This window comes from Schistocerca cancellata, chromosome 6 (assembly GCF_023864275.1).
Source record: "Schistocerca cancellata isolate TAMUIC-IGC-003103 chromosome 6, iqSchCanc2.1, whole genome shotgun sequence".
NCBI classification, from domain to species: domain Eukaryota; kingdom Metazoa; phylum Arthropoda; class Insecta; order Orthoptera; family Acrididae; genus Schistocerca; species Schistocerca cancellata.
The window spans coordinates 438,209,419-438,234,787 of NC_064631.1; the positions used below are offsets into that span (position 1 = coordinate 438,209,419).

The 25,369-nt window shown below is 43.4% G+C and overlaps 1 protein-coding gene across 1 annotated transcript in view; it reads right to left on the reverse strand.

The window, feature by feature from the left end:
- Positions 1-25,369, reverse strand: part of LOC126088372 (urocanate hydratase-like) — a 398,618-nt gene that overhangs the window by 238,758 nt on the left and 134,491 nt on the right. The window contains exon 7 of the mRNA XM_049906510.1: positions 4,526-4,636. Coding sequence (XP_049762467.1) covers positions 4,526-4,636 — 111 coding nt within the window. The remainder of the gene's footprint in view (positions 1-4,525; positions 4,637-25,369) is intronic.

Consider the following 25,369-nt stretch of genomic DNA (forward strand, 5'->3'; position numbering starts at 1 on the left):
GTGCCGTTTTGAGAGGTGTCCATCCCTCTTCAACTGAACTGCCCACTGACCTAAACCCTATCGCACTATCTACACTCCTAAAATGGAAAAAAGAACACATTGACACCGGTGTGTCAGACCCACCATACTTGCTCCGGACACTGCGAGAGGGCTGTACAAGCAATGATCACACGCACGGCACAGCGGACACACCAGGAACCGCGGTGTTGGCCGTCGAATGGCGCTAGCTGTGCAGCATTTGCGCACCGCCGCCGTCAGTGTCAGCCAGTTTGCCGTGGCATACGGAGCTCCATCGCAGTCTTTAACACTGGTAGCATGCCGCGACAGCGTGGACGTGAACCGTATGTGCAGCTGACGGACTTTGAGCGAGGGCGTATAGTGGGCATGCGGGAGGCCGGGTGGACGTACCGCCGAATTGCTCAACACGTGGGGCGTGAGGTCTCCACAGTACATCGATGTTGTCGCCAGTGGTCGGCGGAAGGTGCACGTGCCCTTCGACCTGGGACCGGACCGCAGCGACGCACGGATGCACGCCAAGACCGTAGGATCCTACGCAGTGCCGTAGGGGACCGCACCGCCACTTCCCAGCAAATTAGGGACACTGTTGCTCCTGGGGTATCGGCGAGGACCATTCGCAACCGTCTCCATGAAGCTGGGCTACGGTCCCGCACACCGTTAGGCCGTCTTCCGCTCACGCCCCAACATCGTGCAGCCCGCCTCCAGTGGTGTCGCGACAGGCGTGAATGGAGGGACGAATGGAGACGTGTCGTCTTCAGCGATGAGAGTCGCTTCTGCCTTGGTGCCAATGATGGTCGTATGCGTGTTTGACGCCGTGCAGGTGAGCGCCACAATCAGGACTGCATACGACCGAGGCACACAGGGCCAACACCCGGCATCATGGTGTGGGGAGCGATCTCCTACACTGGCCGTACACCACTGGTGATCGTCGAGGGGACACTGAATAGTGCACGGTACATCCAAACCGTCATCGAACCCATCGTTCTACCATTCCTAGACCGGCAAGGGAACTTGCTGTTCCAACAGGACAATGCACGTCCGCATGTATACCGTGCCACCCAACGTGCTCTAGAAGGTGTAAGTCAACTACCCTGGCCAGCAAGATCTCCGGATCTGTCCCCCATTGAGCATGTTTGGGACTGGATGAAGCGTCGTCTCACGCGGTCTGCACGTCCAGCACGAACGCTGGTCCAACTGAGGCGCCAGGTGGAAATGGCATGGCAAGCCGTTCCACAGGACTACATCCAGCATCTCTACGATCGTCTCCATGGGAGAATAGCAGCCTGCATTGCTGCGAAAGGTGGATATACACTGTACTAGTGCCGACATTGTGCATGCTCTGTTGCCTGTGTCTATGTGCCTGTGGTTCTGTCAGTGTGATCATGTGATGTATCTGACCCCAGGAATGTGTCAATAAAGTTTCCCCTTCCTGGGACAATGAATTCACGGTGTTCTTATTTCAATTTCCAGGAGTGTATATTCTCAGACAACTTCAACCGTTTCTCTTCATTCCTTAGTATTTCTGTATCCCATTTCTGTGCATATTAATGCTTTCTGACCAGTCTTCATCACTACTGACTGCCCTTCATCACTACTAAATTATAATCCGAGTTTATATCCCTGTTCGGACGGAGTGCACTTTAGTTTAGTTTAGGGAATCCAGTATTAGAATTAGAATTTAAGAGGGCTTTGTGGGCTTAAGATCAAATAAGGCAGAAGGGATAGACAACATTCCATCATAAATTCTAAAATCATTGTTGGAAGTGGCAACAAAAAGACTATTCACTTTGGTGTGTAGTATGTGTGAGACTGGCGACATACTATCTGACTTTCGGAAAAATATCATTTACACAATTCTAAAGAGTGCAAGAGCTGATAAGTGTGAGAATTATCGCACAATCAGCTTAACTGCTCATGTATCGAAGTTGCTGACAAGAATAATAATCAGAAGAATGGAAAAGAAAACTGTGTTAAATGACGTTCATTTTACTTTTATGAAAGGTAAAGGCACCAGAGAGAGAATTGTGGAGTTGTATATGATAATGGAAGTAAGACTAAAGAAAAATCAAGACTTTTTATAGGATGTGTCGACCTGAAAAAAGCATTCCCCAATGTCAGATGGTGCAAGATATTTGAAATTATGAGAAAAATGGGGGAAGCTGCTTGGAGAGACGGGTAATATACGATACGTAGAAGAGCCAAGAGGGAATAATGAGAGTGGATGACCAAGAAGAAATGCTCAATTTAAAAAGGATGTAAGATAGGGATGTCGTTCCCCCCCCCCCCCCCCCCACACACACACACTCTCTTCAATCTGTACATCGAAGAAGCAATGATACATATAAAAGAAAGGTTCAAGAATGGGATTAAAAGGATATCAATGATGTGATTCGCTGTCCGCCCCCGGTAGCTGAGTGGTCAGCGCGACAAAATGTCAGTCCTAAGGGCCCGGGTTCGATTCCCGGCTGGGTCGGAGATTTTCTCCTCTCAGGGACTGGGTGTTGTGTTGTCCTAATCATCATCATCATTTCATCCCCATCGACGCGCAAGTCGCCGAAGTGGCGTCAAATCGAAAGACTTGTACCAGGCGAACGGCCTACCCGACGGGAGGCCCTAGTCACACGACATTTATATTTACATGTGATTCGCTGAAGATAAAGCTACCCTGAGTGAAAGTGAAGAAAAATTACAAGATCTGCTCAATGGAATGAACGTCTAATGAGTACAGAATATGGATTGAGGGCAAAACGAAGAAAGACGAAAGTAATGAGAAGTAGCAGAAATGAGAACAGCGAGAAACTTAATATCAGGATAGATGGTCATGAAGCAGATGAAGTTACGGAATTCTGCTACCTAGGCAGTAAAATAACGAGTGACGGACGGAGCAAGGAGGACATCGAAAGCAGACTAGCAATGGCAAAATGGGCATCTCGGGCCGAGAGAAGTCAACTAATATCAAACATATGCCTTAATATGATGGAGAAATTTCTGAGAATGTACGTTTGGAGCACAACATTTTGTAGTAGTGAAACATGGACTGTGGGAAAACTACTTAAACTAACTTATGCTAAGAACAACACACAGACCTATCCACGAGGGAGGATTAGAACCTTCAGCGGGAGGGACCGCGCTATCCGTCACGTGGCGCCTTAAACCACGCGGCTGCTCCGCGCGGCTGACGAATGTTGAAAATTAGATGGACTGATAAAGTAAGGAATGATTAGGTTCTGCACAGAATCTGAGAGACAAGGAGTATGTGGAAAACATAGGAGAAGGGACAAGAAGACGAGATGACGAGGTTAGCATATGAGAAGAGAAGAATTCGTGGAGGGCCGCATCAAACCAGTCAGATGACTGATGACGATATAAAAAAAAAAAGGGGCAGCGGACGACTTTCAATCTGTGGCATTTCTCAGCAAAATCGGTCAAGTCAACGTCACAGGACGATCAATCAACTTCAAAAGTGGTCTTGTGACTCCGCCGGATGCATAATGGGCTGAAATAGTGACCAGTCTCGTGGACAACGATATGCAGAATTGACTGAAGTGCTGAAGGGGATCAATGAAGTATGGGTACTCAAATTTATATTACAATGAAGACAACCACCACTCACTGAGCAAATTTGGCTGGTACGTAAAGTGGCAGCGTAGTTTCGATTCCTGTGTGTCTGCACTCGCACACATTTTGCAGCAGTGTGTACCAAAGTAAGCAGCCCTTCTCTCGCTAGATCAAACACTTCGGACAGCGAATCGAACGCTGTAAATGATTTAATGTGCGGAATATCAAACTGTCAGTATACGGAACGAAACCCGTCTTTGTTGCTTCATTTACTATATCCCGTCTTTGTTTCGCAGTAATGGGCTACGTGGTAGTTTGAGGGACCAGAAGAATTCGTTTATGGCAACTTTTGATAGGTAAACGAGACACTAAGAGCTGGTAAAAGTGACACGTTTTGGGAAAATGATAGCAAGAGGCTACAAGCATAACGATTGTGCTCTTAGAAGTGAAAACGAACTCTCTAACTAGATGAGAACATCGAATCGTGAGACATCAAGGAATTGTCAGCGGAAGGCAATGTGGATGGTAAACACTATAGAGGCAGACCAAAGCTTGACTAGAGTAAGCAGTTTCAGGTGGCTGTACAGTCTGTCCGTCCTTTATAAGTAGCACCAATAGGATGTTTCACATGGTTAGTCCGACCCTTCCGCAGCGCGCCATTTGAATCACTGGCGACGCAGTGTGCAGACACGCTCAGGGTGTATTTATGTTGATATTGCACGAAACAGAGAATTTAGTAAATAATACGAATGGGGGAAGAAACGTACACGGACAGAATGTGCGTATGTCACTGTCACTGCATGCTCGTTTGCACTGATAGACGGGAAACTGATTCTCAGCCGCCATGTACGGCAGCTGTAACGCCCCTCCCCCCCGCCGCGAGCGGTGCTCGCCCTTCAGTTTACGAACAGACTGTACACCACAGCAGCGGAGTGGACGAGCTACTGACCTCCTTTTTGCGGCGGGCCTCCCTGATGCGCTGGATCAGCTTGTTGAGGTCGCCCTCCAACTCGCACAGCCAGCCCTGGCGCAGCCGCTTCTGCAGCGCCTCTTCGCTCACCTGTGTCACCAAAGAACAAAACAATTACCACGACTTCGTCGCTTATACGTGCCACAGCATGACACCGACTCCACGTCTCTCTGAAACTGTGTGAGAAGCTGGAAAGTGTGACATTTCTGCACCTTGGAGATATACACTACTGGCCATTAAAATTTCTACACCAAGAAGAAATGCAAATGATAAACGGATATTCATTGGACAGATATATTATTCTAGAACTGACATGTGATTACATTTTCACGCAATTTGGGTGCATAGATCCTGAGAAATCAGTACCCGGAACAACCACCTCTGGCCGTAATAACGGCCTTGATACGCCTGGTCATGAGTCAAACAGAGCGTGGATGGTGTGTACAAGTACAGCTGCCTATGCAGCTTCATACCACAGTTCATCAAGAGTAATGACTGGCGTATTGTGACGAGCCAGTTGCTCGGCCACCACTGACCAGACATTTTCAATTGGAGAGAGATCTGGAGAATGTGCTGGCCAGGGCAGCAGTGGAACATTTTCTGTATCCAGAAAGGCCCGCACAGGACCTGAAACATGCGGTTGTGCATTATCCTGCTGAAATGTAGGGTTTCGTAGGGATCGAATGAAGGGTAGAGCCACAGGTCGTAATACATCTGAAATGTAACGTCCACTGTTCAAAGTGCCGTCAGTGCGAACAAGAGGTGACCGAGACGCGTAACCAATGGCACCCTATACCATCACGTAGGGTGATACGCCAGTGCGGCGATGACGAATTCACGCTTCCAATGTGCGATCACCGCGATGTCGCCAAACACGGATACGACCATCATGATGCTATAAACAGAACCTGGATTTATCCGAAAAAATGACGTTTTGCCATTCGTGCACCGAGGTTCGTCGTTGAGTACACCATCGCAGGCTCTCCTGTCTGTGATGCAGCGTCAAGGGTAACAGCAGCCATGGTCTCCGAGCTGATAGTCCATGCTGCTGCAAACGTCGTCGAACTGTTCGTGCAGATGGTTGTTGTCTTGCAAAAGTCCCCATCTGTTGACTAAGGGTCGAGACGTGGCTGCACGATCTGTTACAGCCATGCGGATAAGATCTCTGTCATCTCGACTGCTAGTGATACGAGGCCGTTGGGATCCAGCACGGCGTTCCGTATTACCCTCCTGAATCCATTAATTCCATATTCTGCTAACAGCCATTGGATCTTGACCAACGCGAGCAGCAATGTCGTGATACGATAAACCGCAATCGCGATAGCCTACAATCCGACCTTTATCAAAGTCGGAAACGTGATGGTACGCATTTCTCCTCCTTACACGAGGCATCACAACAACGTTTCACCAGGCAATGCCGGTCAACTGCTGTTTGTGTATGAGAAATAGGTTGGAAACTTTCTTCATGTCAGCACGTTGTATGTGTCGCCACCGGCGCTAACCTTGTGTGAATGCTCTGAAAAGCTAATCAATTGCGTATCACATCTTTTTCTTCGTGTCGGTTAAATTTCCCGTCTGTAGCACGTCATCTTCGTGGTGTAGCAATTTTAATGGCCAGTAGTGTAGCTTTAGTCCCACATATCACATCTCAGTTGAGCAAAGTTGCAGTAGGTGTTGTATGACAGCGTAAGGTGGAGTGAGTCAAGAATGTTAGATGCTACAACCCGGTTACAGCAATCGCGAGAAAATGCACCAACTGAATAAACTTCTGTTCTCTCAGCCCACTGTAGAAAATATGGAGGGATTGCCCGTCAAAACTCATATTTTCGATTATTAATCATTGCTAAATTTATCCTCAGATTTTGTTCGTAATAATGTAGCAGGACGCCTTAGTACTACGCTATCATTACGTAATCAAAACAACATTTAATTATTAACTTTAAGCAGACAGCTAAATAATTAAAAAGACCCGGATCATTTACAAGAGAACGTTCCCAAGTATTAATAAATGATCTTGATGAAACTTGGCGGGTGCGTAGAGGGCGCAAAGTAGTACAGAATGTAATTCTTAGCTTGCGCCCAATTTCATTTTTAAGGGGTGAAACATCAACCAAAAGTTAATTCGGCGTTTAGGTTTAGAGGGAATATCTTCGAAACGATGATATTAAGAAATATTTTTCCTATAAAAGGTGGTATGTATTTACTGTTCTTGAACACTGTATAATCAACTTTAGTAATAATTTGAATTTTTGCAAAATACTTGAACACCATTAATTAATTGTGAAAATTGAAAACTTTTCTGACAACATAAAGAAGCTTTCAAGCCACACACGTCCCTGTGCAACAAACCTGGTTTCTGAAATACCACTTTTGGAAAATAAGCTGTACATAATGTGCTCCCAGGATATTTTCGGTACACCTAATTAAAATATCGGAACTACTACTATTACTATCCTAATTATTTATTTTAATATTTGTTTTATATTTTAAATTATTATTTGCGTTTTACATTCATGGGCTTTCTGTTTTTTTTTTTTGGTTTACCGTTTCACGTATGTGTGTTTTGTTAATTGAAAATAATAAGTAACTCATTATTATAATAGAAAATAATTGAAATAATGATAATCTTTACAAAAAATGCTTAAAACATATCGGTTTTTACACCATGTGCATATAATGAACGAAATTTGTTAACGTAATACACACGACGGAGAAGATAATGTAAAACAAAATTAAGATGGATTTCAAATTGTCACGGGTGAACCTCTAAATATCCTAATTTGTATCAGGCATATTTCAGTACATTGGTAAGCCTTAGCGAAGCGAATTGATTATGTACTAATAACTGCAGCTTGATTATGATACTATTCAAATGGAGATTGGTATCATAATCATTAAAAACAACTAGATATGAACTTCTCCTCACAAAGTTCTTCCAACATCGAAAGCTGTATGCATACCACGGCTGTACCTGTGCCGTCGAATCCTTTTGTAATTACCAGATGAACAAGTTCCTTGTCCTCAACTACGATGCTCTAAACGGCTCTTTCACACTGATCGCCTCAAGAATTTAACAATAATAAGGACCTTTCTCCTTCACTTGGAAAGAAAACATCAAATATCTATCGACCTGGCAAGACGTTTGTTTGCTGGATTTCGATTCTGTCAATAGGACATTCGGGACTACAAAGAGAAATTGTCTAATTCTCGGTCCAAAGTCACCATAATTTTCTTTCAGACCTATGAAAAGTCGGGAGTCAGGGTAAAAAAAAAAAAAAAGGAAGGTTGGAGCGTCATATCCAAGGACAAGAAACATCTGGTCAACCCAAAGCTCTCGATGGTACAGGTAGAGTCGTTGAACGTATACGGCTTTCGATGTTAGAACTACGTGTAAATATTTTCAGATCTAGCTCTGTTGAATGGTTATGATGTTAGCCGGAACCTGAAAAACAATTCAGTTAAGCTAAGCTAAGTCAGTAGTACATAACAAATTGTCTTAGCCTAGGCTTACCAACGAATTGTAATGTGCCTGCTACAGTTCCGATATTTAGAGCCACCCGTCACAATTTGAAATCCAGCAGAATTTTGTTTTGTGTTCTTCACTATCGTGTATATTACGTGAGGAAATTTCGTTCATTTTGTGTGCATGATGTAAAAAACATTATGTCTGAAGAATTTCCTTACACATTATCGTGTTGTTGTTGTTGTTGTCTTCAGTCCTGAGACTGGTTTGATGCAGCTCTCCATGCTACTCTATCCTGTACAAACTTCTTCATCTCCCAGTACCTATTGCAACCTACATCCTTCTGAATCTGCTTAGTGTATTCATCTCTTGGTCTCCCTCTACGATTTTTACCCTCCACGCTGCCCTCCAAAACTAAATTGGTGATCCCTTGATGCCTCAAAACTTACCCTACCAACCGATCCCTTCTTCTAGTCAAGTTATGCCACAAATTTCTCTTCTTCCCAATTCTATTCAATACCTCCTCATTAGTTACGTCGTCTACCCATCTAATCTTCAGCATTGTTCTGTAGCACCACATTTCGAAAGCTTCTATTCTCTTCTTGTCTAAACTATTTAGCGTCCATGTTTCACTTCCATACATGGCTAAACTACACACAAATACTTTCAGAAACGACTTCCTGATACTTAAATCTATACTCGATGTTAACAAATTTCTCTTCTTCAGGAACGCTTTCCTTGCCATTGCCAGTCTACATTTTATATTCTCTCTACTTCGACCATAATGAGTTATTTTGCTCTCCAAATAGCAAAACTCCTTTACTACTTTAAGTGTCTCATTCCCTCAGCATCACCCGACTTAACTCGACTACATTCCATTATCCTCGTTTTGCTTTTGTTGATGTTCATCTTACACCCTCCTTTCAAGACACTGTCCATTCCGTTCAGCTGCTCTTCCAGGTCCTTTGCTATCTCTGACAGAATTACAATGTCATCGGCGAACCTCAAAGGTTTTATTTCCTCTCCATGGATTTTAATTCCTACTCCGAATTTTTCTTTTGTTTCCTTTTCTGCTTGCTCAATATACAGATTGAATAACATCGGGGATAGGCTACAACCCTGTCTCACTCCTTGCCCAACCACTGCGTCCCTTTCATGTCCCTCAACTCTTGTAACTGCCATCTGGTTTCCGTGCAAATTTTAAATAGCCTTTCGCTCCCTGTATTTTACCCCTGCCACCTTCAGAATTTGAAAGAGAGTATCCCAGTACACATTATCATTGCTGTAATTATTTCCTGTGATAATAATGGGTTAATTATATTTCTAGTTAACAAAATACACGCACTTGAAAAAGTAAACCAAAAGACAAATCAAAAACCATGAATGTGAAATGTAAATAACAGCTTAAAACATAAAGCAACTGTAAGTTGTTATAGTTTATGTTGTAACAAAAGTTTTCATTTTTCACAATTAATTAATAGAGGAGGGGTATTTTGCAAAATTTCAAATTATTATAAAAGTTCATTACACAGTTTTCAAGAACATTAATTACATATCAACTTTTACATGAAAAACATTTCTTAGAGATAAACGTTTCGAAGATATTGCCTCTAAACCAGAAAGCCAAATTCCATTTCGATGGGCGTTTTACCTCTTGAAGATGAACTTGGCACAAGCAGAGAAATACGTACTGCACTACTTTGCCCGCTCTACACACCCTCCAAATTTCATCAAGGTTGTTTGTTGGCTCTTAGGAAAGTTACCTTGTTGGTGTATTATCGACTTCGTGCCGAATGACCGAGTAGCGAGTGCAGACTAGTACTGCGTTTATGAAACAGAAATTTGGATTGTGGTATGGTAATAAAAGTTGTTACTCAGTTTGGAAGTGATAAATAATTATATTTTGACAAGCAACAGTGATTGGCAGATTTGTATTTTCTTTAGGCGTGGGCTTGATTACGTGATATAGTGTTCAGTTTGCTATTATATCTGAACAAATGTGTACAGTAAAAATATCTGGGATCTCTACAACCTGGAGGTCTACGTGCTACCTCTGTGCTGGACGACATCATCATTTTAGGACGCCACGTCGGTACACATGTTAGAAATTCTGCGCTTTATTGCAGCAACACACAACAAGGTCAGTTACACGTCCTGATATTACACCAAAAATGCAGACAGTTGAATGACATCTGTGGAACAGAGAATGGAATCGCACTGATGATTATTTTTTCTCGTTGCGGTCGGTAACGCCGTAAAAGGTGGAGACACACGGAACTGCATTTACACAGTTTATGATTTTTTATTTAATGCTATACACTGCTCGATTAGTAATACTGCTACTTGAACTAAAGAAAAATGTCCGATTGTAGGAAGGAAATTTTATGACGACAACGTTTTCACAATAAAAGAGACAAACTAAGAAATACTGGAATTTTACGAATCAAACTTTGTGAACGGGACAGACCGACATATAGAAGATAATATAAGAAAGAATGTATCTGAGCACCCAATTGTCCCGGTGTATCGATACTAACACAAGCGTTGTCACAGGTAGTGGACAAAACTCCTCACATGTCCAGGAGCCAAGTAAGGACGTTCTGAGTTTTCAATGCTTAACATCTATGTTGGTGATTTAGCAACAGTATCAAAAGGAAACAGCCTCACTTCGAGCGTAAAACGTGTGGACTCCACATATCCCAACAGCTCATTACGTTGATAATCGACTGTTAAATTTAGGGTGAAATACGATTTGTATAATACATGAAACTTCCTAGCAGATTAAAACTGTGTGCCGGACCGAGACTCGAACTCGGGACCTTTGCCTTTCGCTGGCAAGTGCTCTACCGTATTTGTCTTTTTTTTATCTCATTTTGTTCTATATTGTTCGTTGAATTTGTTCGGAGCGGACATCCGATGACACCCGTTTAGGTTCTTTGTTGATCCACTCAAATGGTTCAAATGGCTCTGAGCACTATGGGACTTAACAGCTGAGGTCGTCAGTCCCCTAGAACTTAGAACTACTTAAACCTAACTAACCTAAGGACATCACACACGTCCATGCACGAGGCAGGATTCGAACCTGCGACCGTAGCGGTCGCGCGGTTCCAGACCGAAGCACCTAGAACCGCTCGGCCACATCGGCCGCCTGATCCACTCACTCAGGGTAGCTAGCCCTCTGACCGAACACGCTGAGCTACCCAAACACGACTCACGACCCGTCCTCACAGCTTTAATTCCGCCAGTACCTCGTCTCCTCGGTCCAGAGTTCGAGTCTCGGTCCGGCACAGTTTCAATCTGCCAGGAAGTTTCGTATCAGAGTACACTCCGCTGCGGAGTGAAAATTTCATTCTGTATAATATACTGTGTGTTTCGTTAGGTAAGCTCCACTACAAGCTTGAAAGTTTTGACCACTGAAACTAATGTTATGTTGATCATGGGAAAACATTCTAGTAGTTAAAACCTTGTAGTATATGGGAATGGAACTTGAACTCAGGCGCCAGACACTCACCAGCAATGCTTTTACTGCAGAAATATGGCAGCAACGATCCACATCGCACCTCAGAGCTTCACTTTCTAGTACCCACTCCTAGTACTTACATTCCATTCTGGGCGTCATTCCACCAGAAACCTCCGTTGTCACAATACCACCAGAACATCATTTCCAGTACTTGCCCTGTGATGTAACTTAGGAAGATGACAAAAATTTAATAAACAACTCCAATATCCAACGGATGAAGTCCGTATGCAGATAGAAAGATAAAATCTCGCCAGTTGAAAGGCGATCAATAATTCCCTTACCACGCATAACCATCGTCTCACTATGTCTTACATAAGCCACCCCACAGGCATATAAGCCTACCTATGCTCATTGTATGTCACAGAGTACAGTATTAGCATGACCACAACAACAATGAGGACCAAAAACCATGCAGAAAAGTCCTACAGACTGTTGACTAACTGCACAGGTGAATAATTCCGATGACAGGATATAAGTATGTCGAAAAACACACGCGACGATATATTCCGCTTGTCAACAGCGGACAATTAAAGCAGATGGTGGAGTTTTTATAAGGGATGTTTACATGTGATGAAACGGGCCCTCTGCCACGTGTGTCATCCCCTTGCGCCGGATAAAGATGCAGAAACCTGTCGTCTCATCGTGTGTAATTGGGTTACCCAAACCCATACATTACCACCCCATTATTTACTCGATCTGTTCATCGAATCTTCAGTATTATTCTACAGTTACTGTGAAGAGATTATCTTCCTATGCAACTATTAAAATGCGTTAAAGAAGCCAGGTAACTGAATTCTCTGAGATGGATTTTCCTTGCTGAGAAGTGTCTAGCAGATCAAGGACACCACAGGTTCTCGGAAATGACCACCCTGAAGGTCAGATCATGGCGCAAGTCAGCTTCCGAGAGCAGTAAAGGACACGTCACAGTCCTGGCAAGAGGTGCCTAGCAAGGGCAGCACACCGAATTCTGTCTCAGCAAATCACAAAACAGAGATAATCAGAGTAATACAATTACATTGAAGGCTAACGTATACATGAGAGGAATAGTAGCTTAAGATGTAAACAAGTCTTACTGTGACAAAAAATCTTAATTTAATGCAACCAAATATTAAAAAATAATGGCAAAATCAGAGTGAGGACTACACACCCTGTGAGTGGCAGGCTCTTCTTAAGAAGTACTGACCAATAGGGACGTGCCATCTGTTCAAGAGTCTTTCTGATCTCCCAAGTAAACGTGGTAAGGTTCACAGCTAGCAAGGACTTGGTGGCTGACTTCTCGTGCAGCCATTGGTGCAGCCTTTGGTAGAGTGAAGGAAGCGGAGAGGTATGTCGACTTGGTAATTAAGAAAGATGTGGAAAGTAGTTTCGGTCGTAAAACTTACACGTTTATATTTCTGTTACAATTGTGAGATTTTTGAGAACAGAATTACTGTGGGCCTTGAGCAGCGCTATTAGATGTTTACTACTGTGGCTCTAAATTTCTTCCGGGAGTATAGAGGCACGGTCATAATTTCTCATATTATGAATAAAAAACACACGACACTGGTGTAATGTTTTACAATATTCATTATTTTACAAACGGGTTTTCGGCTGTTACGTCATGGTCACGTGCAAATGTAAATATGGGTGACTGTGAAATTCTTGTGTGAGCAAAGATTTTAAAACTTGGTGTATCTACTGAGGATCTCAATAGGCAAGATGACAATTGCCAATGTTTGATTTAGGTCTAAAACGACAGGAATTATTTCAGTAAAATGCAATGTAAAACTATGTAGCTTAGAAAAAAAGTGAATCTTTAAATAATATATGACTCGACAAATTAAAAGAACTATTCTGAACAGAAAATATAAGTTGAATAATTTACAGTAAACTTTTACGACGTGTTCCAAGGGGGTGATTGAACATGATAATCTTGACCTGAACAGGTCCAATATTAAAAACAAGTGAAATGTTACAAGTGTGAAGTAACAGATTAGTGAGACAACTGTAATTATTGAAAGTAAAATTTTAAGGAGAAAGTGAAGCAATAGTAACTGAAATAAATGAAAATGAGGCATATGAGTAGGAGAGGTAATTTACAAAGTGTTCTGACTGGGATTGTTAGCAATATTTGCAGTTAGAAGTGGTGAGTAATGGAACTTTGTATGATCATTCTGTACTATGCCTGGGAAGTAGACATTTGTCTATTAATTTCGATTATTTCAATGTAATACATTTTCTTTCCTTTGTGGATTTTATGCAGGACCTCATGTTTCATCCTGTAACTGTGCCCTTCTTTAAGCAGGTGTTCTACAAAAGTAGAGCCTTCTCTAGGTCCCTTTTCTTCAAGCGGGTGGTTATTCTACTGCCAGACTGTTCTACCTAGAAAGTGTCACAGTTAAAAGTAATTTAGGATTTTACAATCTTTTCCAAAGTTGATGTGCTGTCTTTAACATCGGGCAAAATGTGTCCAGTCGTGCTGTGGACATAAAATTACGTTTTGTTGTTACTGTATCTGAATGTAAGTTTTCTAGCAGACATTCAGAAAGACGTTTCCTAAATATGGAATAATGCACCATTTACTAACGTTTTGAGGTGGTGGGTCGAGTGCAGTGTAAAGAATAGAGCACACCCCCTGTTTTTTTTTTTTTTTTTTTTTTTTAGCATTTTGGATTCCAACAAGGCAAGAGTGTAACCGTTCCTTGATGCTACTTGTTTCTTTGAATTTAATTCATTGTGAGTGTTGTCATCGTTTGTGGATGAATATTAGACTTCCTACCATTGAATGGAAGACAACATGTTTGTGGGTTGCTCGGTGCTGAGAATTGGCAGGTATTACAATATCAGTGGTGGAGAGTTTACTGTAAATGTAGAAAGTATGAATGCGATCACTGATATCTATGGTTAGGTCTAAATAATTTGTAGAGCTATCCTAAAACTTCATTGTGAATTTTAAATTGTTGTACTTAGAATTTAACTGCTTGAAGAATGTCTGAAGTTGTCTGGTAGTATCTGTCCATAAGCACAACATATAGTGTAAACCATCATTCAGCATCGAAGACAATGAGTTATTTTCCAAGGAATGGTTTTCAAAATTGTCAATGAAGATGTGCGCTAGGACTGTGCTGAGGCAGGATCCCTTAGCTAGATCATCTATCTGTATGTATATATTGCCACTGAAACAGAGATAATTTTACGTCAGAGAAGTGCGTGTTACTAATCTTTTGTCATCTGATGTAAGTGCATTAACTCCTGATTTATCAACTAAGTCTGTGAGAATGTCTGGGAGTCCACAACAGGTACATCTGTGAATAACTAGCATGAAAAGAAACTAGCTTGGCCCTAGAGTCGATTTGGATGTTTTTTTACTTGTTCACTAAGTCAGCTGAATTGAGAATACTAGTGCTAAGTTTGAACTTAATACACACCGACTGCATGCTAAATAAATAAACGCAGCGCTAGAGGAGCACAATCGATAGCTGCCTCCAACGATGTACAACTTCTTACATGGAGTGCGGAAATTCATTGTAAAAAGCACAACTCTTTTTCATTCAGAGATTCCAACAGTATTGGTAACTGTGGGCTTGTGGCAACAGCGTAGACACTACCTGATCAAAAGTATGCATAATTCAACGCTAGATGTCACGAAAGACGTACCAGCCAGTATAAAATGAGGTGGGGAGTATTGAGTTGACAGTAAAGAAACAGTAACAGCAGAAGGTTAGGTTAGCTGACTGACTTTGAATCTGGATTAGCCATTAAAAGTCACCTGAGCAACAGGTGACATCATGGACGTATCAGCCCTTTACTGCTGCCAAGTTGACTGTTGGTGATGTGACTGTGAAGTGAAAACGAGAAGGAACAACCACAGCTAAACCAAACCACACATCATGAACTGCAGGACAAGGAACGTGTACTATTTCGGTGAACGGTTGTAAGAATTACACGAAAATCAGCGGAAGGATTCGCACGTGAGTTCGAAAGTGCAGCCAGCAGTCCACCTAGCACAATGACTGTGCGTTAGATCTGGAGAATGTGCTGGCCAGGGCAGCAGTCGAACATTTTCTGTACCCAGAAAGGCCCGTACAGGACCTGCAACATGCGGTCGTGCATTATCCTGCTGAAATGTAGGGTTTCGCAGCGATCGAATGAAAGGTAGAGCCACGGATCGTAATACATCTGAAACGTAGCGTCCTCTGTTCAAAGTGCCGTTAATGCGAACAACAGGTGACCGAGACGTGTAACCAATGGCGTGGGTGATACGCCAGTATGGCGATGACGAATACACGCTTCAAATGGTTCAAATGGCTCTGAGCACTATGGGACTTAACTTCTGTGGTCATCAGTCCCCTAGAACTTAGAACTACTTAAACCTAACTAACCTAAGGACATCACACACATCCATGCCCGAGGCAGGATTCGAACCTGCGACCGTAGCAGTCCCGCGGTTCCGGACTGTACACGCTTCCAATGTGCGTTCACCGCGATGTCGCCAAACACGGATGCGACCATCATGATGCTGTTATCAGAACCTGGATTCATCCGAAAAAATGACGTTTTGGCATTCGTGCACCCAGGTTCGTCGTTGAGTACACCATCGCAGGCGCTCCTGTCTGTGATGCAGCGTCAAGGGTAACCGAAGCCATGGTCTCCGAGCTGATAGTTCGTGCTGCTGCAAACGTCGTCGAACTGTTCGTGCAGATGGTTGTTGTCTTGCAAACGTCCCCACCTGTTGATTCAGGGATCGAGACGTGGCTGCACGATCCGTTACAGCCATACGGATAAGATGCCTGTCATCTCGACTGCTAGTGATACGAGGCCGTTGGGATCCAGCACGGCGTTTCGTATTACCCTCTTGAAGCCACCGAGTCCATATTCTGCTAACAGTCATTGGATCTGTGCCAATGCGAGCAGCAATGTCGCGATACGATAAACCGCAATCGCGATAGGCTACAATCCGACCTTTATCAAAGTCGGAAACGTGATGGTACGCATTTATCCTCCTTACACGGGGCATCACAACAATGTTTCACGAGGCAACGCCGGTCAACTGCTGTTTGTGTATGAGAAATCGGTTGGAAACTTTCCTTATGTCAGCACGTTGTAGGTGTCGTCACCGGCGCCAACGTTGTGGGAATGCTCTGAAAAGTTAATCGTTTGCATATCACAGCATCTTCTTCCTGTCGGTTAAATTTCGCGTCTGTAGCACGTCATCTTCGTGGTGCAGCAATTTTAATGGCCAGTAGTGTATTTAGAAGTAGATGTAGATGAAACGGGACAATAGCGACTGGAGGCGTGTAGTGGTGTTGGACGCGATTTTACCTCTTTTGAAGTGACTGAAAGCGTACAGCGCACCGATGATCCGATGAATCGTGTGTGTGGAGAGTTTAGTTCAGGTTGGAGGTGGTTTTGTGCTGTATTGAGGTTGTTTCTTACACCTACACTTTTAATGAGATAATGTACGTCCATTTCTGCTGTGAGAGTGCAAGTAGAGTGATCAATCCGAACGACGCAGAGAAGGCCAGCAGCACAGTGGATGTCTCGCCGCGAGGACGTCCCCGGCTTGGCTGGTGGCATCGCAGCCAGTGGCACGCGGTCCGCGCTCCTCCCGGGCCGGTCGTCGTTCGTTAATCGAGAGCATCTGCCCGCTCGACAGGTAATAACTCAGCCCGTGCCGTCGCGTCCCCCGGCTCCTTCCTGCCCACCTTAATAACGGGCCGACCAGAGGAATTGATTATCGGGAGTTAGGCCGCTTCCTCTCCGTTAATACTCTTAATAAGTACCGCGCGCGGCGCCGCCGACTTCACGAGCGGCGGTTGTGACGGCCCTGATGGATGTTCCGCTGCTGCGCATCCGTCAGCGCTGCTGTCACGTCCGACTACGGCACAATTGGCTGCAACAGATTCAGCCGGTCGATGGGAACATAATTAACGACATGTGTCTGGGCTTACATCTGAATCTAAGTGCAGTCTGCCGTTGCGAGTCACGTGTGCGAATGACTACATCCTTTTCCGCTTCCATTCTACGAGGTATGTCTGCGACCCGTAGCATGAAGACTCCATAAATCACATATAAATACGATTAAACTGCTGAAAAAAGTTACCTCAGCTATTTGTTACAAAAAACCTAATGTGTCCATTGGCTAGTAGACTGGATTGGATTGTTTTGTGGGAAGAGACCAAACAGCGAGGTCATCGGTCTCGACGGATTAGGGAAGGACGGGGAAGGAAGTCGGCAGTGCCCTTTCAAAGGAACCATCCCGGCATTTGCCTGGAGTGATTTAGGGAAATCACGGAAATCAGGATGGCCGGACGCGCGATTGAACCGTCGTCCTCCCGAATGCGAGTCCAGTGTGCCAACCACTGGCTAGTAGACAAATTTGACTTTACTGTGCTAGATATGAAGTACCCCAGGATCACTCACCCATGCTTTGTCATATTCTGTTCTTCTTTCATTTCGAAATAGGTTCTCTTGCCGTTTCCGTTTGTTACCAGTATTATCTTTCCATTTTCTCCTAGATCATGTGTAAGGTTTTCACCTTCTTAGTTAATACACTGAAGTGACAAAAGTCGTGGGATGGTGATATGCATGTATATAGGTGGCGGTATTATTGCGTACACAAGGTATAAAAAGATCAGCGCATTGGCGGAGTTGTTATTTGTACTTAGGTGAGCCATGTGAAAAGGTTTCCGACGTGATTGTGGCCACAGGACGGGAATTAACAGGCTGTGAACGCGGAATGGTAGTAGGAGCTAGATGAATGGGACATTCCATTTCGGAAATCGTTAAGGAATTCTGTATTCCGCGATCCACAGTGCCAAGAGTGTGCCGAGAGTACCAGATTCCAGACATTTCATCTCACCGCGGGCAAGGCAGTGGCCTTTGACCTTCACTTAACGACCAAGAGCAGCGGCATTTACGAAGAGTTGTCACTGCTAACAGACAAGCAACACTGTTTGAAATAACCGTAGAAACCGATGTCGGACGTACGAAGAAAGTGTGCGCGGCGAAACTTGGCGTTAATGGGCGGTGGCAGCAGACGACCGACGCCAATGCCTTTGCTAACAACCACGACCTCGTCTGCAGCGCCTGTCCTGGGCTCGTAACTGTATCGGTTGGACCCTACACGTCTGAAAAACAAACATGGCCTGAACAGACGAGTCCAGATTTTAGATGGTAAGAGCTGATGGTAGCGATCGAGTGTGGCCCAGACCTCATGAAGTCATGGACCAAAGTGGTGCAGTCTGGAACCGCGAGACCGCTACGGTCGCAGGTTCGAATCCTGCCTCGGGCATGGATGTGTGTGATGTCCTTAGGTTAGTTAGGTTTAGGGGACTAATGACCTCAGAAGCTGAGTCCATAGTGCTCAGAGCCATTTGAACCATTTGAACCAAAGTGGTCAACAAGGCACTGAGCAAGCTAGTGGTGGCTCTATAATGGTGTGGGCTGTGTTTACAGGGAATGGTCTGTGTCGTTTGGTCCAACTGAACCGTTCATTGACTGGAAATGGTTATGTTCGGCTACTTGCAGACACTTGCAGCCATTCATGGACTTCATGTTCCCAAACGACGATGAAATTTATATGGATGACAATGCGCCACGTAACCGGGCCCCAATTTTTCGAGACTGATTTGCAGAACATTCCGGACAATTTGAGCGAATGATTTTGCCACCTAGATCACCGATATGAAACCCATCGAGCATTTATGGGTTGTAATAAAGAGATCAGTTCGTTCACAAAACACTTTCGAAATTATGGACGGCTCTAGACGTAGCATGACTCAATATTTCTGCAAGGGACTTCCAACTACTTGTAGAGTCCATACAACGTCGAATTTCTATACTACGCCTGGCAAAGGAGATCCGACACGATATTAGGACGTATCCCACGACTTTTATCGCCTCAGTGTGCGTATCTGTTGGCATGAGATGATGCGCCTGGTTCATTCCAGTCCAGTTGATTCAAATTCATATATACGATGTGTTACAGTATACGTTTCTTTCCTGTTGAAATATGTAGTTGTAGTTTGTGCCTATTTTCCTGCACCGTACTGTTCTTCTCAAAGATCTGCTGCCTGTAACCTGTTTTCTCCCTCTTTCTTTAGAATCCGTTACTCAGTTTCATACTACAGAGTAAGTACAGGTTTCTAAAATTTGACGTTGAACATCCATTCCTACACTTATACTTAAATTTCTCCGTTAGTTGTTAACATGTGACTGAACTTCGGTATTTGGTTCCCATTGCTATTCTTTTTGGTAAGATAAGCGGAATAGTGGGAAATGGAGCCGGTCGGAGTGGCCGAGCGGTTCTAGGCGCTACAGATTGGAACCGCGCGACAGCTACTGTCGCAGGTTCGAATCCTGTCTCGGGCATGGATGTGTGTGATGTTCTTATGTTAGTTAGATTTAAGTAGCTCTAAGTTCTGGGGGGACTGATGACCCCAGAAGCTAAGTCCCATAGTGCTCAGAGCCATTTGAACCATTTGGGAAATGGAATGATTTTATCTTTCATATTCTTGTACTGTAAAATAGAGGGTGAAAATTATTTAAACCGAAAATCTCTGGGAGGCTGCACGAGACACCAAAACAAACATTTTTCTCTAACGTAATAATTACCTACGAGCATTAGTTAATCCGGTAGAGGGCGTAATCGCTATAAGCACTCATGCAAATGCCCATAACGTGGGGACGAATCAGACGAATGTAAGGAACTTCCACCACGAGCAATTACGAATTCATTTCACTTATAGCTTGCGACACAGTTCACAGAGTGATACCTGGAACAGTGTCAAATGCATCCTACATTTTCCGACCTGTGTGCTTTTTTTCAGATGAAGCAACGTTCGGGCGTAATGGGGCCTGCAACATCCACAGTTCTCACGTTTTAAGTGAGGTTAATCCTCATGCCTCATTCAGTCGCACTTATCGATTGCGCTTCTGCGAGAATGTGTGGGCAGATGTTTATGAGTGTTTAAATGGGCCTTATCTCTTACCTAGGCCATTAAATGACAGGCACAATCGCAATTTTCTCGCCAGAACATTCCCGGAATTACTGGATGACGTGCCACTCGCTACAAGGAAGCGTGTCAGCGTGTATGGTTCCACCATGACGGGGCTCTGGCACATTTTAGTTGGCCTGAGAGTCGATTCTTGAACCGATAGTTTCCAGAAAAATGGGTTGTCGGTGATGGCCCTGTACCATGGCCTGCTCGATCCTCTGATTTGACCTCTTTGAACTTTTTTGTTTGAGGAGAGATGTTCAACATGTTAAATCAGGAAAGGGTCTGGTTACCCAGATAGTAGCAGCAATAGGAATTAAGGACACTCTTGCAGTCTTTGACCTCGTTAGACAGAAAATTACTCACCGGCGTAACTTCTGTGTACAGTTCAACGGAGGCATCTTTGAACCTCTACTACAATGGAAGTAATTGTGTTATGTTAATATTGATGCCTCTTGGTTATAAGGAATTAAAACTTATTTGTGTTACGTTTTGTCCTCACAGTATAACACATTAGAAAAAGTGTTTTCATTGTTCCATGCGACCTCCCAGAGTTTGTTAGTTTAATTAATTTTCAGTCAAAGAAAAATACCTCGACTGGTTTAAAAAATTTTCACAGGAAAATATGACATTAGGCGATAATATTTGTTTCGGGGTCCCGTGCAGCCTTCCGGAGTTTATCGGCTTCAATAATTATCACCCCATCTAAGGCATGCTCGATTGAAAAGGAAGTCTCCGCTACAACGGACTCGTGTGTAATCCCGAGAGATGGTGTTGTGATATTCCCAGTTGCACAAGCAGAGTTAACGGCTTCCCAACAATTTCCGTATTAATGGCGAGTTTTTTTCGCAGTTCGTTACATGATGAGTTCCTCCAGATCAGCAGAGAGAGCTGTTATTCGATTTTTCGCACGGAATGGGAGTATGCTTTACAGATTTACCGCAAGATAAAGGTGTACGGAGAGCAGTGTCTCGCACGCACTGTTCACGATGCTCCAGAGGTGTCAGCTTTATGAGGGAGGATGTGTGACTGAGAAAACTCTCGAGCGCCTTCAGAAATTTCGATGGGAAGTTGTGGAACATCCTCCTTGCAGCCCCGATAGCTCCTCATGCGACTCGCATATCTTCGACCCTTAAAGCAACCTCTGAAAGGTCAGAGGTTCACCGGTAACAAGGAAGTGTAAGCCACCGTGGTAAACGGATCTGTCAGCAACCCAGGAGTTTCTACACTGAAGCCATCCAATCCCTTCCTACGCGCTGGAACCTGTAAATATCAATGGCAGTTATGTACAGATGTGCTGTTCCATATGAACTGTAATACAATTAATAAAATTTCTTAAATATTACTGTGGTGTCGAAACTTCCTGGCAGATTAAAACTGTGTGCCCGACCGAGACTCGAACTCGGGACCTTTGCCTTTCGCGGACAAGTGCTCTACCTCTAAAGCTGTGAGACCGGGCGTGAGCCGTGCTTCGGTAGCTCAGATGGTAGAGCACTTGCCTGCGAGAGGCAAAGGTCCTGACTTCGAGTCTCGGTCGGGCACACAGTTTTAATCTGCCAGGAAGTTCCATATCAGCGCACACTCCGCTGCAGAGTGAAAATCTCATTCTGGAAGCATCCCCCAGGCTGTGGCTAAGCCATGTCTCCGCAGTATCCTTTCTTTCAGAAGTGCTAGTTCTGCAAGGTTCGCAGCAGAGCTTCTGTAAAGTTTGGAAAGTAGGAGACGAGATACTGGCAGAAGTGAAGCTGTGAGACCGGGCGTGAGTCGTGCTTCGGTAGCTCAGATGGTAGAGCACTTGCCCGCGAAAGGCACACAGTTTTAATGTGCCAGGAAGTTTCATATCAGCGCACACTCCGCTGCGGAGTGAAAATCTCATTCTGGATTACTGTGGTGTCCTTTTCACTTGGGCACGCCTTATATGTACTACTGTACAGTTAATACAGTCTAGTTCTCTAAACACGACTTAGTATTGTCGGTCAAAATACTAAGATTCAGGTGTGTGGTTCATGCACCTCTCTCTGTAAGACTTATTCACCGTCACCTATTTTTTTCTGGTCATCTGTTAAGGAAATCATGGTTGTACAAATACTGATTATTGCCTTAAATTGAATGGTAATACTCTGATCATTAATACGAGATGGTGGAGAACAAGACCAAAGAACTACAAATCGGAAAATGGATTTTTGAAAGTCTGAAGGGCAGAATGGAAAATATGAAGTCAAAGATGGAATGGAACGAGGACCTAGCCAGCCACTATAACGTAATAGTAACTACACCGTTTGGTTTGTATGTGAGTTGTGTCTCGACATTATGACGGGTACGAAGGTGACAATCGGAATACGTTTCTTCTCCTCCGTGAACCGAAACCTACGCAAAGCGCCCGATTCAGGTTTCCATACCCATGTAGCAACATAATGATAAAGAAATAACGTAGGGAGAAGCGGAAGTGTTGATGAAATATTTCAGAATTGATAAAATTGTGAATCTAGACCTTCGCAGAGTACTAGAAAACATGTTTCCAAACCCATGTAATAATGTAATGGTATAGAAATAGATATAATGCATGAAGAAATCGAAGCGTTTATAAAATATTGCGAAGTTGACAAAAATTTCTCTTTCTTGGATGACTGAAATGCTACAGCACAGTCGAGAAAGAAATACAGATTTACTAGAGAATTTAAGCTGGCGAAAGAGGGAGAGAGAATTTTACAATTTTGTGATAGCTTTCAGCTTAACATTGCAAGTAGACTACAGACTTTTCTAAAACCACGAGAACAGTAAGTGTGACTGGGAAAGAGTGAGTTGAAGTGGAAATGTCACTTGGATAACATGGTAATAAGCAAGCACATTGGGAATTTAACTTTTCATAACTGGGATTCACAGTCACGTAAAATTTTTTGAAAGACATTATGTTTTCGCCAGTGACTGTTAAACTTTTTATTTCCACTATTGCAATTTCGGCCTTAGACCGTTATCAAGTGCAAATGTTTTTGCTTTAAGCCATGTCAACTTTATACACGCTGACACATTTATATGACTTTGTCATTTATATGTATATAACAGCAAACGACAACGACATATGCATTGCGTCAGCGTGTATAAAGTTGATATGGATTAAAGCCAAAAATCTGCACTTGATAATGCCCTAAGGCCGAAATTGCGATAGTGGAAATAGAAAGTTTAACAGTTACTGGCGTAAACATGATGTTTTTCAAAAAACATTGGGAAATTATCTGGAGGAAAACGCATACCTATATACAGACATACGTTCATGCTGCAGTAGTGATAAACATTAGAGTAAAATTCGAAAGAATGCATAAGAGATACAGAAGAGGAAGTGGATGTAGAATACAATTAGACGACGATGCTGACGCGTGGCTTAACCAAAAATCGCAGTTAAAAAGGAGTAAAACCTAATAAAGAAGGAAATGAATAAAGATGGGCAGAACATGACAGGTAAAGTGGGAAAAAAGGAGAGAAATGCTATTGGTGGTTCAGAAAATAATGAACTTTATCGATAAAAAAGAAATACAATAATTTAATAAATCAGATTACCAGTCAACGATATAAGTTGGTTAGAGACGATATGATCACAGAGTGCATTTAAATAAGAATGGTTGCACAAGAGATACATAAGAGACAGGAAAGGGGGTGACAGTAGAGAAAAGTGGTGCTTTTAGTAATAAAACTAACCCTAACTCCGCAGACGTAAAAAAAAAAGTTTTAACCTCTATTGAGAGTAGTACAATGAGCACGGAGTGCGTGTAATGAAATAGCTGAACACATAAACCACGCGAACACGGATGAGAATTTGAGGGTTTGGGATCCTATAGTAGGGTAGAGAAACGAAGTGAAGACATGAAAACAAGAGGGGTTGCAAGTCTTTTACAGGGAGGCATCGACGTCTGGTCATTTGCAGTGATTGAATGTCTCTCGTAGGACCGGAACAAGTTAAAATGACACGATGCCATATGCAACGTCGAAAGGTTCCATCCACTGATTTTTTAGTTCAGCCGGCCGGTGTGGCCGAGCGGTTCTAGGCGCTTCAGTCTGGAACCGTGCGACCGCTACGGTCGCAGTTTCGAATCCCGCCTGGGGCGTGGATGTGTGTGATGTCCTTAGGTTAGTTAGGTTTAAGTAGTTCTAAGTTGTAGGGGACTGATGACTTCAGATGTTAAGTCCCATAGTTCTCAGAGCCATTTGAACCATCTTTTCGTTCACATTACTAAACTGAGCTCAGTCGATGAGCAACATAGGAATAATTTCGTCGCGTGCTGTCAGGAAAGACACTGATCTTCTCCGTGTACACAGAGTGGAGAACGTCCTTAGGCGAGTAAATGCTGTACTCAGGCGGTGTCCAAGCCATGGCAGTGATGAAGGATTTGACAGACTGAGGATGGTAAGATACGTTTCCTCAACCAACATGTCGTTCAAGATGGAAATCAGAACTACACCGGATCATGGGCTTCATACGCTGATGATAACCCACGGCGACGATTGCTGGAAAATGAAGACGTTACGCTGTTATTGCCTTACGGCACAGTAACAGAAGTCGCGACACTCCATCTCGTTTTTGTTACAGCGATAGCAGCGCACTAAGCGGACAGCATGTGAGCAATTGTCACTTCTCAATATGATATTGGATGAATGCTAGTACTAACGTTTATATTGATTTGTAACGTAATTTTTACAATAGGGAGTATATGTAGTGCTATAAAAATCGACAATAACTGAAAAATTACACCACATTTGTCATTCTGTAATTTCTTAAGTATCTTGGGAGGTACGTAACGGTACAGAATATGATCATTTATCCACGATTCTCTTGTAAAGTCAAATATTTACTGAATAATGTCTTTTTC